This window comes from Tiliqua scincoides, chromosome 5 (genome assembly GCF_035046505.1).
Source record: "Tiliqua scincoides isolate rTilSci1 chromosome 5, rTilSci1.hap2, whole genome shotgun sequence".
Classification (NCBI taxonomy): domain Eukaryota; kingdom Metazoa; phylum Chordata; class Lepidosauria; order Squamata; family Scincidae; genus Tiliqua; species Tiliqua scincoides.
Window position 1 is genome coordinate 142,049,807 of NC_089825.1, and position 12,625 is coordinate 142,062,431.

The following is a 12,625-nucleotide window of genomic DNA, read 5'->3' on the forward strand; positions in this document are numbered from 1 at the left end:
TTGTATTGCATTTAGCAGGTTGAAGCCAGTGAGAATAGATAATAAATGAGGGTGTATTGACTCATTTTCCTACCTGATGCAGTAAAATGTGTTCTCTGTAGATTGCTTTAGGAGATGAGACTTAGAAATGCTTCTTTCATGCACCTGACACTGACATCTGTCCTGACAATAGAGAAAGAAATTTCTATCCAGTAATGCAGGACATTGAGGTGGTGCAACATTTGTGCCATCCCAATTTCACTTATGGCAGTGGATAGATAAATGGCACCCATTTAGGACCAGGGATGAGCGATCACGGGCCCTCAGGTCCCAAACGAAGGTGTCTTGATGAGCTCACTCCACAGAAGTTCTCACAGGATTCTAGGGGAAGAACAGGTCTAGAATTTGAGTCATAGGAAACTTGATGTATTTCCTGTGACAATGAGCTCCATGTGACTTTGGTTCATTTCTTCCCAGTCTAAAATGTGATGTTTTAGTTGACCAACAGCCTCAAAAACTCAATGAGTCATGGATGGTTCCTCTCCACGTGCTTTCTATACCAGTATAACATGTCTGTCAACACCCCCCCCCCAAGTTTTCTCCAATACTCAGGTTATTCTGAATCCACTGAATTCCCCATGGGGGGGAACAGACACTCAACCATTGGCTACGAATCAGACAAAAATGTTTTCTTTACCCCTGCAGATAGTCAAAAATGCAATGACCAGTCCTAGAATTCTAATAATCCCTGCCTTCAGCTCATGAAAGCACCCTTGAATTCTCCGTGGGAGTTGGTGATATGCTTCAATCCCTTTATAATGCCTCTCTTCAAAACAATGTGTATCAGGTAGATTTAGGAGGCTAAGGCTGCAATCCTGACCACACTTTCCTGAGAGTAAGTCCCATTGAACAAAATAGAACTTACTTCTGAGTAGACCTGGTTACGATTGTGCCCTAACTGAAGATAACCTTCCTCACCTTCCTTGATGTTTGAGAGTTAGACATGTTGTAAAGGTCCTGTTTCCCTCACCCCTTTGGCAGGTTGGTTCTATAGTTTTGTGTTTTTGTCTGCAAAGGCCGATGGTTGTGTGGCCCCAGCACTGCAAGTGTCCGTGTTACCTTGAAACTCTTTGAGCACAATTGAGACTGAGACCAAGATATGCTCCTGTTCAGGCTGTTCTCGTTGCTACTGCTTCTGCTTTTGCTTCTGCCTCATGTTGTCAGCAAGAACTCTAAATCCAGTTGGGGTCTGCTGCTCGACATTCAACACAGCCTCCAAGATTCTTCTTCCGATTTTCTTGTCATTGGCGAATTTGTCCCCCTCCGTGTTGCTGAACTGAATGAGGTTTCTTTCAGCAAAACTCCGGATGTGTCTTCACTGGAGGCTTAGTAAGTAGCTCTCCTCTGCTTGAAAGATGTACCAAGGGCCACATTGGCAGTCTGGTTCTCCTGCTTCCCATGTATGGTTGTTTGGTCATAGCGCTGTGAGCATCCATGTCACCAGGAATGCCTTTGAGTGCAGTTTGGATGGTGGCCTCCTTTTCTCAGCCCCATCCATGCAGCTGTGTGTGTTCATTTTAATTCTCCCAGTTGCCCTGATAAGTAGCCTTGAGTCCCTGTGGTTTCTCTGAGGTAATGGGGAGAGCTTTGTAACTAATAATAGATTTGAGTCTGGACTACTGGTATCCAAACATAACCCTGTAGTATCTGCTCAATGCTGGATTCCCACAGTTTTTCTCTTTCTTTGAGTGAGAGGCAGAAACATCCCCAAATACTGAGTTGAACTGATAATCTGCTCTTCGTTAAAACCAAGGCACAGTTTCCAGTGTGGTAGTGAACCTGTGTCAGGTCGGTTCCAGTGCAGACTGGAGGTTGGGACTGCATGATAGTTTCCTGAGATATTCAAGAGAGTCACATCACATATTGAAATCCGTATGGACATCCTATTAGACCTGATCATCACTGAGGTTAAATACTCGTCTCCTGACAGGGATGTTTCCAGATCATTTTCTTTCCCCATTGATTTCTGTAGTAAAGAAAAGGTGTAGAAGGGAGGGGGGGAAACTCTAAAAATATTTTAGATAATGATAAAATATGAGAGATAATAATAGAAAGAAAACTAGAATTTCAAGGGGGACACCAGTCTAGAACACTTATCCTTCATATACTAGCTTTCTGCACTCATGGATTTTATTTTTGTACAGAGGAGCATATGAAGTGGCACAGCCAGGCACAGAATTATTTCTGTACTGAGAACTACATCCGGTCTAAGAGGCAGGAAGGCAGTGAGGATCTGTCAGGCTTCTGTCAGAACAAAAACCACCCCCAACACCAACATCCCATCCCATAGGTTGGCATCTTGTGTGTGTGTGTGTGTGTGTGTGTGTGTGTGTGTGTGTGTGTTCAGTGATTTAATCACCTGTTCCTTAATTGTAAAATTTACTGATTCGTTTGGACGCTGGGTAGATCACAGCAGTGACAAATAAATGTATCTGATCAACTGTATCCCTCAAAAGAGTCAAAATCAGATTTAGGAAATGGAAAGGATGTGGGGAAACAGCAGCAGACAAAAGTAATACAGTAACCATCTTTTAACAATGACAGCGTATTTATGAAGGTTTTGCCCTAGTGCTGCATATACACAGTACCAGCTTCTAAGAGTCAAAAAGGCCATGGTGGGTACATTAATCCAGCAATGTGCATTGGGACCTAACACTGCATGCAAATCTCATTGCAGCATAATTCCCAAGTACTACCACCATGTCCTGGCCTTGGCATTTGCTGTGAGTGAGATCAACAAGGATGCCAGCCTCTTACCCAATAGTACGTTCGGATACAAAATCTATGAAAATGCTTCCAATGCCTTAGGAATCAGCTTTGGATCAATGTCCCTCCTTTTTGCAGGACAGCATAAAATTCAGGAACCCCCTGAACTACCACTGTGGTGGGAACAGGAAGCTAGTGGCCATCATTGGAGTGCTCACCCCCCAAAACACCAAGCAGATACCCCATATCCTACATATCTATAAGGTGCCACAGGTATGTGTAATTGTCTACATGGAGAGATGCAACTCCAAAGAGATATTCCTCATCTCTTGGTTCAAAGCTAACTGCACTATCTATTCCAACACACACATTCAAATGTTGATGCCTTCTCTTTAAAAGCACTTTAAGAAAGGGGGATCAGAATGGGATAATGGCAGAGGTGAGTAATTAACCTGTTCTCTGCTCACATCATATACAAATTAGCCGAGTGTTAAACTCTTTATTTGGAAAAGTATGGGGGGAGGGGGCTTTGGGGCGAAGAAGCTCTAAGAAACCTGGGATCCCAAAATTCAGGCTTTTGCACCAACTGTAGAGTGTCTTTTCCCGTAAGCACCAAGGGAGTTCCCAGGCAGAAGGATTTATTGCCCTGATTTTACAACACTGCAAAGCCATCCTTATAAGTACCAATTACTGCAACACTCCACTGGGTTGCTTTGGGGAACCAAAAGTGACTCTGATCTCTTGGTTCTTGATAGTTGGGGTGAAAAGAGACATCTTCTGGGCCTTGGCAGAAGAAAGAGAGAAGAAACCAAAGCTAGTGGAGAAGAAAAGGAAGATGAAAAAAGACCTGCCCTTTTTGGATTCTGCATTAGGGGAGAGGTTTTTTGATGAGATCTCTATGTGACTGAAACACATCAATATTCAATAAATTTTTTGCCTTTAGTGCATATTTGAGGCGTTCTCTCTTTCTGAACTTGAACAGTAGAGAGAAATGTGTGAATATTCCATATTATCATCCCACCCACCCTCAACCCAATCTAACCTGCTATGACTTTAAGTTGGAGCATTGGACAGTGGAATCCTATGCGTGTGTTCTCAGAAGTAAACCCCATTCGGTTCAGAGGGACTAGCCCTCACGTAAGTTCATATTGCATTGCAAGGCCCTACTAGCCTGTCATTGACTAGGTGCAATGTGACCAGCCACTTTGAATGTATCTTTATCTCCATTCCTATGGATTATCGTAATACAAGGGACCCATGTTCCAAAATGAGGAAGGAGCAGTGTTCTTTAGTATTGTGTGGTATCACGTCCAGGGTGCAGAATCAATGGGTTTTTAGCCTAATATATACAAGAAGATCAACTAGTATGAGACCAAACTTCTCCCTTGTTTGTCATTTGTAATTTGTATTCAGGATTAATGGAGATTTTTCATGTCAAAGAAGCCATTCTTTTCCTTCTTAGATTTTTTATGGCTCCCTTGATTCTGCTCTGAGCAATAAAACTCGATTTCCATCTCTTTATTGGATGGTCCCCCATGAAAATGATCAGTCTGCTGGGATTGTTGCACTATTCAAGCATTTTGGATGGACCTGGATTGGCCTCATTGTTTCTGAAGATGACAGTGGGGAAAGGTTATTGAGTACTCTCATTCCTCAGCTCCTCCAGAGCAATATCTGTCTTGTTTTTAAGGAAATTATTCCAACCCTGAAGTCATACTGGATGGAAGTAAAGCAGTTATATGAAAATATAGAAAGAATTAGTTCTACTCTCTTATTGACCCAAATCAAAGTGATTCTTGTTCATGCGCTTTCACGATCTGTGGACTGTTTATGAAGGGCTTTAATTATAAATTAGAATTATATATCTAATTCAAATTTATAAATTAATTAGAAATTAGAAATTAGAAATTAATTATAAATATTATTAAAAAATTATAAATTTTTAAACCACTCAACCCTTGGTGGCTGCTTGGTGGGTCTACTGGTGATTACAATCATGTGTGGTCTCATCCCATCACAGATCAAATGGTTCCACAGCAGCATGACCAGAGGTAAGAAGGTGGCAGGATAGAGGCATTAACTGTTGTTTTTCCCCCCTTTGTTGACTATTTGATCTCATGACTATTGGAGCATTCTTACCTGTGTCCCAGGAAGTTTCAGTTCAAATATTTTCTTTGTCAAAAACTCAGGTGTCCATTCATGCCAATGGTTCTCGTTTGCAAGGGCACTGTTTCTCAAACTGGACTGGGACCCACTAGGTGGGTCATGAGCAAATTTCAGGTGGGTCACCATTCATTCCAGTATTTTAGACATTCCAGTATATTAGACTTGATGCCAACATGGTGTGTGACTGCATTTGGGGAGATCTGAATTTTTAACTGGCTGCAATGTATATGCTTTTAACAATGATAGCAAATGGGGCTTACTCCTGGGTAAGTGTGGATACTGTTGCAGCCTAGGATTGTTACAAAAATTTTCCTGCTTGATGATGTCACATCCAGCTTAAAGATATCACTTCCTGTGGGTCCCAGATAGACTGTCATTATAAAAAGTGGGTCCTGGGCTAAAAAGTTTGAGACCCACTGTGCGAGGGTATATCTTAAATCTCGATTCCTGCTGCCTGTCAAGAATGTTTATTCTATTAATAGGATCATCAATGCACATCCTATTTTACAAAATATAAAATGACGAGAAGTGGAGGGAGATGAAAGCAGGGCAGCTTATGAGCCTTTGGACACCTTTTAAAAATACCAGTAGGAATTTCTAGAGTGACTGTCCTTCAGGTGTCCATTGCTCCCCCCTCCAACTCCTAGAAACTAAATCTCAATGCAAAGTACAAGTCTGGCCCACGACCTTTTAGCATATGAGATGATGTGCCAAATGTTATATCCCCCCCCCCCTTAACCAGTGAGCTCCAGTCTTTGCTCTTCTAATTTCCTGGATTGGAAAAGGAATTGTGGAGAAGAGTGTAGTGGGTAGAGTGTCTCCCTCTTTTAATTCAGTGAGTGGGTGGAGGAGGAGGATAGGGGACTGTGAGAGGGTCATCAGGGACAAGGTGAGCGCCTTTGCCCCTCAGTGCCTGTTTCGATCTGCGTAATGGATGTGCCAGCCTTGAGTGGATAAAGGCATTTTAACTTTTATGGAGTCATGGAAGTGTGTGTGTGAACTATAATACGACACAGAATTGCAGACTGCCACATCACAATGCTGCAGCCAACAAGGCTCACTTTGGACCACTGACGTTGAAAGACAATTTTGTGTGTTGGTTTCTAGTATCCTTTGGACCTGAAACGGCACGTGTCCTCCTTGCTTTTAAACACAACAGGCTGTTGCAAAATCAAGACAGCAGCTGGAAGGGGGCCTCTTTGGCAATGTCTAGGCACAAGCAGTGGATGCTCAGCAATGATTTTGGAAATGTCATCAGGAGTGTTCAGTCAGTGTGCCAGCAGGCTCCTCGTTCCATCTGTGAAGTGTTGGAGGCTGCAGTTCTCATGTCTCTGTCAGAGACTGGGGTGGGGAGGGGGAGTGTCTGCATCATTCCCAGTCTACAATACAGGAATACTGCTTTTTCTTTACTACTTACATATAGACAAGAGCTGGGTGGACTCCAAGCTTGTGAACAGGGCTGGCGCAAAACCTTCAAACACCCAAGGTGGTGGGCCCAATTTTATGAATGCATTTTTACCCTGCCTTTTCCACCACCACCACCTCTGTGGGTGCCCAGGGGAGCTTACACAGCACTGAACAATGTTTTCATTATAAAACAATATATAAAAAATCAGTGCAGCAAGAAAATGGCCAAAAGCCAGTGGCCACAGCACAAAAGTCATAAAAGTGTCAAGAGTAGATCAAAACATAAAATATGGGAACACCAAAATGCAGCAGCACAGCATAAAGGCAGCAATAAATGATGATAAAGAATAAAAGGCAGCAAGCAAAGGTGGTAATAAAAGCAGACATAAAACATTTAAAAAAAGTACCTTCCCCCCCCCCCCCCAAAATCCCCACCACAGCTCTACACTGCATAAATGCCAGGAACTATGTTCAAGGGGAGGAGACAGTTCACAATTGATAAGGGAGGGAGTTCACTAACTCTGGTGCCACAGCTGAGAAGACTCTGCTCCTAACTACCCCACTCACTTTGTTGTGGTTGGAATATGTAAGAGGCCCCCTCTGAACTTGGGGAGCAGCCAGAAAGTATGGGAGAAGGAGATCCCTCCAGTATCTTAGTCCTGAGATGTCAAGATGAAAACCAACACCTTGAATTGGGCCTGGAAGTGAAACGGTGGTCACCAGAGCTGTGGTTTGACATAATTACTGCTGAGCCACAGAAGCCACATGGGCCACCAGGTCCTGGGCTAACTGAAGTTTCCAGACCATATCCATGTTGAGCATGGAGCAGTAATCTAAATGGGATGTCACCAAGGTGTGGACCACTGTGCTGAGGTCCAATCCATTTGGGTATAGCTGCAGCTGGAGCACCAGCCAAAGCTGGGCAACCCCCCCCCCCCAGCCACAGCTACCACTTCCATCCAGGAGCAGCTGTGGGGTCAGGAGGACTCTCAAACTGCCCCAGCTCCTGTACAGGGAACGTTAGCACATTGAGAAACAAAGCAATTGTTTACTGCTTGTATTGTGGTTTCTAGTCCAAGAGGACCCCTGTTTTCTTTCTGGATTTGATGTCAGCTTATGAACCCATCCTAGACAATGCTCTAGCACCCCCCCCCCCCAGTATTTGGTGGAAAAAAGTGAGTTGGGTATCATCTGCATACTGATGGTATCCCATTCCAAACTCCAATTGTCCTCTCCCAGAGGTTTCATGCAGATGTTAAACAGGAAGGGGAACCAAATAAACCCCTGCAGCACCCTGCATGAGCACAGCCAGGGTGTCAAACAGGCCTTCTCCAGCACCACTCAATGGGACCCGTCAGCAGGAAAGAGTGGAACCTTTGCAAAACCATGCCTCTCAGCCCTAATCTGGCCAACCAAGAGGGATATACTCTCCCCCTTCCCGTCTAGTCCCTGGCTCAGGTCACTCACTAAGTGACTAAGGTCATCTCTGTTCTGAATTCAAACTGAAAGAGATCCAGAGAATCTGTTTTGTCTGTGACCCTCTGGAGCTAACACTAACACCTGCGCCGTCATCTTGCCCAGAAAAGGGAAGTTTGAAGCAAATGCTGTGTCCACTCCTTGATTAGATTGTTCTAGTTCCTCTTCCCATTCCTTACATTGGAAAAGGGAGACACTGTAGCCTGCCACTTTTCCTCTCCTCCACACTTCCTCTTCCTCTCTGGCCCCCACTTCCTTTTCCTGTCCTGGGAATGGAAAAGGAATAGTGGAGATGAGTGGGTGGATGGAGTTGGGTGCCCCTCTGCCAATCTGCTACTGGATGCAACTGCCTCGGTTATCCGAATGAATGTGCCAGCAACTCTTGAGGGGATTTATTTTGTGCATTTTTTATTAGAACCCCATGAGGTCCACCAATCAGATCACAGTGTAACATAGTGTTTGGGTGTGTAGCAATCCCCTCCTGCAGCCCACGAGCCGTGCACTCATGACGAGCATTTTACAAGTATAGATCTACATATGGCAGCCCGACCCTATCCAACTTTCCAGCACCAAAGCAACAGCCATGCAGCCCTGTGGTAGGAAACAAACATTCCCTTACCTTGAGGAGGTCTCCATGACTGCTCCCCCTCCCGGAGAATGGAGAATGCACCACCTTGTCACCGCTGCATAGGTGCTGGAAAGTTGGTTAGGATTAGGCTGTAAATTATTACAGATTGGGATTTAATCCAAAACTAAAATTGCCCCCCCCCCCAGTGAACAATGACTGAGTTGAAGGAAACCATTTAAACACATATTTTACAGCTGAGGAATATTCAAATGTATGAAAGAAGAAGCTAATTAGTACATGCCCAATTATGGATAAGTTTTGAGTAACAGTAAATTATGAAAAAAAATTCAAAGTTCCATTTTACAACTGTGTGTAGCTGAGGTTCAGCGAGTAAATCCCATCTGCTTGTTTATGTATCTTTGATTTGTAGTGCACTCCTTCCAAAAATTTTGGGGGCAGGTACTATTTCCCTTCTTCACCCGCCTCCTAAGCTTTTAATTCCATTAAGCCACTTCTGTCCAACGTTGCATATATGCAACAGACATCAAATGTGTACACCTCTGCACTGGGCAGAAACTAGAACACCTTTACCTTTTAAAAAGTATTTTTAACTATTTAAAACCCACTAGAATAATGGGTTCAATCAATTCTAACAACATAGTAGGAGTTTTCAAATTGCATAAACTTTCTCGGGGTAGCTGTTCTAGACATGCACCTCTTCTTCTTCCTCTTTTAAGATAACAACGTATGAGGAATGAGGAAATGATACTAAGTTCTCATCTGCAGTTGTTTCTAACTTTAGGGCATGGGAAGAAATGCATTCAGCTGGTGCAGGGGTCTGAGTGATGTACTTTTATTGGTCAAAACCTGCTTTACTGCATATCCAGATTTTTGTGTTAAGCACACTGAATTTAGGAGTGCAGCAAATTCTGTTCTGGGATAGCTGCAAAACATGTCAGAACTCTGAATTTGTACAACTTGTGCATTTGCTATATCAGAGTATTGTTTGCAGGACAGACTGATCCCAGCATAGGTCACCTTTCACATCCCGTGTTTCAGGAACATGAGTGTGTGATCTCCCTAGACTAGACTGAAAACAATTGCGCTGCAGTGGTCTGCATGAAAGCTCTGTCCATGGTGCTGAAACCAAGGGGGCTGTTTCAGATGCCCAGCTCATCTCTCGAGGTTGAGGGTCATCGGATGATTTGCTCATTTGCCCATAGGAGATGGACTGTTGTCTCATGTTCTGTTTGTTTTCTCATCCTCTCTCCCTCCCCCATATTCCCTTCATAGGAAAGCACCGGCGCATTCTTGGCTTTATAGGTTGCTTTGCAGCTGGGGTGTTCCTTGGTGCCTGCATTATGCACATGGTGGCCGACGCATTGGGGGACATCCAAGAAGAAATTAAAAAGCTACAGCAGCCGGTGAGTTGCCAACAATAAGAGCCTTCTAGATCTGAATTGTGTTGGGTGTTTTGTTGGCATTCTGCAGATCTAGTTTCTGCTTTCCCCTGAATTGCCTCAATAATTACAAGTGCTGTTTCACTCAACTGGGAAGTGGTTAGGGGACAGGGAAACCTGCCATTAATGTTAAAATTAAACTTGAACTGGGAATGGCAGTTCAGAAAGATGAGCTCAGATTTTGAAGATGTGCCAGTCAGGTTTAAACTGGTGTCAAATTGATTTCACTTGCCTAAACTCAAGGGGGTTGTATCCAAGGAATGCTACTTGTGACTTTATCCCACTGAAATGAATGGGACTGAAGTTGGCCATGAATAACTTGTCTCAGTGATGGTGCTTGGCCAGCATTCGTATTCTTTGAATACAGCCTAATGTCTTTGTGCCACTCCTATTCTTGAAATGCGTCTAATTCTGCCCTTGTGTTTACACTCAGGGGAACTTTTCACAGAAGCATAACAATACCTTCAGTACCTCTGAAGACGACGACTCTGACGTAAGTGCTCCATCTCTTGAGCACACCTTTTCATGCATCTTGGGGGTTACTGAGAGGAGGTTGGGATGCAGCCACTGTAATGGATGGATTGGGGATTTTGCACACTGGGGGAAAGGAATAGAACAAATTTTGTTCCTGGATTCTACCCAGGACAGGCCCATCTATGAAGCTAGTTTCCTCAGGCAGCCAATTGGCAGCGGAAAGTCACTGCCTTCTGTCCACTTTGCTGCCTCCTCCTCATGTTCACTGTTTTGGAAAAGGAAGAGGAGGAAAAAAGGAGAGGATTGAGGTAGACTAAAATTCAGTTACTGTGTTAAGCTTGCGCTGGAAATGGTGGGATATTTGAGGACTGCAGTTTCAAGCTCCCTTGCTCATGTGTGCTCTTTCTCTCTGTGAGTGTACCATGCCCCACTCAAATATTTGTCTTAAGTTTTTGCATGAAAATATTGACGTCAAAGCAAAACCTGATCTGAAAATGGGCAACTTGGCAGGCAGGCAACTTATCTGAAAAAGAATTATTGATCATGTAGCACTTCTGCAGTCCCTTTTGATAGATGCCCTGAACTGGAGCTACTTTGCAACTGACTGTCTTCTTGCAGGGATACACCTGAATAGCATACTCATTCTGCAAAAGGGAGACATGAGCAAGAGATGTGCATGGTTGTACATGGAGGAAATATATACACAGCAGTGGGAATGCAGTTACTTCCAATATGCCAATAACACCAATATGCCAATCTGTAAGAATGAGCCCTGAATATAATAGGCTGCAGTAGACATGGTAAGGATTGCTGCGTTCTTGTCCATGCATCGAATGACCCTTGGTCGCCACCTACTGGTGTAATCTTAATTTTACAACCCATTGGGTTTTTTTTAGCAATGCAGAACAGTGACCAGTTGCTTAAGTCTTAACACAACTGCTAGCTTTAATTCATGCTTCTGGTAAGTGAATGGGGTTCACTTACCATACCCTACCCCTCTGAGTTTTGAAAGACACATGTACACAGTGTGTGTGTGTGTGTGTGTGTGTGTGTGTGTGTGTGTGTGTGTGTGTGTGTGTGTGTGTAAATATATATATTTACACATTCTAAAATTAAAAATAAAATGCAGTGAAGCAGGGGAAAGAACAAGCAAAAATAAAAAGTAGAAAAGAAAAGAGAATCATGAATATATATGTGAAAGCATTTCAGGCCCTGGGCTAGTAGCAGAGGGAAATGGAATTGGATAGTAATTTCTTTCTCCCTTTTCCACACAACAGGGATACCCATTTGGTGAACTAATCATCTCACTGGGCTTTTTCCTGGTGTTCTTTATTGAAAGCATCGTGCTTCAGTGCTGCCCCAGGGCTGTGCATTCCCATGGTGACCACGAAAGTCACGACGATCACAAGAGTGGACCAGAATCCCACAGCTCTTTCCGGGCGTTTGTGCTCTTTATTTCGCTCTCCTTCCATTCCGTCTTTGAGGGCTTGGCCATTGGAGTGCAGAAGGAGGAAGTGGCTGCCATTCAGTTTTGCTTAGCAGTGCTAATCCACAAGGCCATTGTGGTCTTCAGCTTGGCCATGAAGATGGTGCAGAGTGAAACTGATGCCCGGTGGAGACTACTATATTTGGTGGTGTTCGATCTGATGTCTCCTGCTGGCATTGGGGTGGGCATTGGGGTGGGCATTGGGGTGTCGCTTTCCAATGGTAATGGGAGCAGCCTGGCTCAGGCTGTGCTGGAGGGAGTGACAGCAGGCACCTTCCTCTATGTCACCTTCCTGGAGATACTCCCCTATGAGCTGCGCTCACATGAAAGCCTCCTTGTGAAGTTCTTCTTCATTGGCCTTGGTTTCTCTGTAATGGCCGTCATTGCCATTTGGGCATGAAGGGCTGCCAATGCTGGTGTCATCATGGGAACCCATCAACATCTTCTCAGCCTAAGAAGCTGCACATTTGAACGCCCATGAAGGAAACAAAGTTCCAAGACAATACAGCTGACTGCAAGAGACAATAAAATATTGTCGCTCACTACCCTCTTTCCTGGAGCTATCAGAATAAGCAGTACAGCGTTTGCTAACAGGGCCAGAGGCTGACAGACACAGTCATGTTTTCTATAGCATTTTCTACCACTCCCTGAAAGCCAATGTGAAATATGGAGAGACCTCATGAAAGGAACTTGGAGATCAGCAGGGGCCTGGATAATGGCAAAATGGGAATAAATGCCACTTAAGAAGTTTGAGTGTGGAAAATAAATAAATAAATAAATAAATAAATAAATAAATAAATAAATAAATAAATGGATTTGTTGGTTGTGTTGTCTGGTTTTGGC

General features: G+C 43.8%; 1 protein-coding gene across 1 annotated transcript; it reads left to right on the plus strand.

The window, feature by feature from the left end:
• Positions 1-4,702: 4,702 nt before the first annotated feature.
• On the plus strand, positions 4,703-12,182 carry LOC136654009 (zinc transporter ZIP2-like; the record flags this gene model as incomplete). Its single annotated transcript, XM_066630872.1, has 4 exons — positions 4,703-4,796; positions 9,656-9,786; positions 10,256-10,315; positions 11,574-12,182. Coding segments are annotated over 4 exons (894 nt in total), but the record flags the coding sequence as incomplete, so codon positions are not given.
• Between the last annotated feature and the right edge of the window lie 443 nt (positions 12,183-12,625).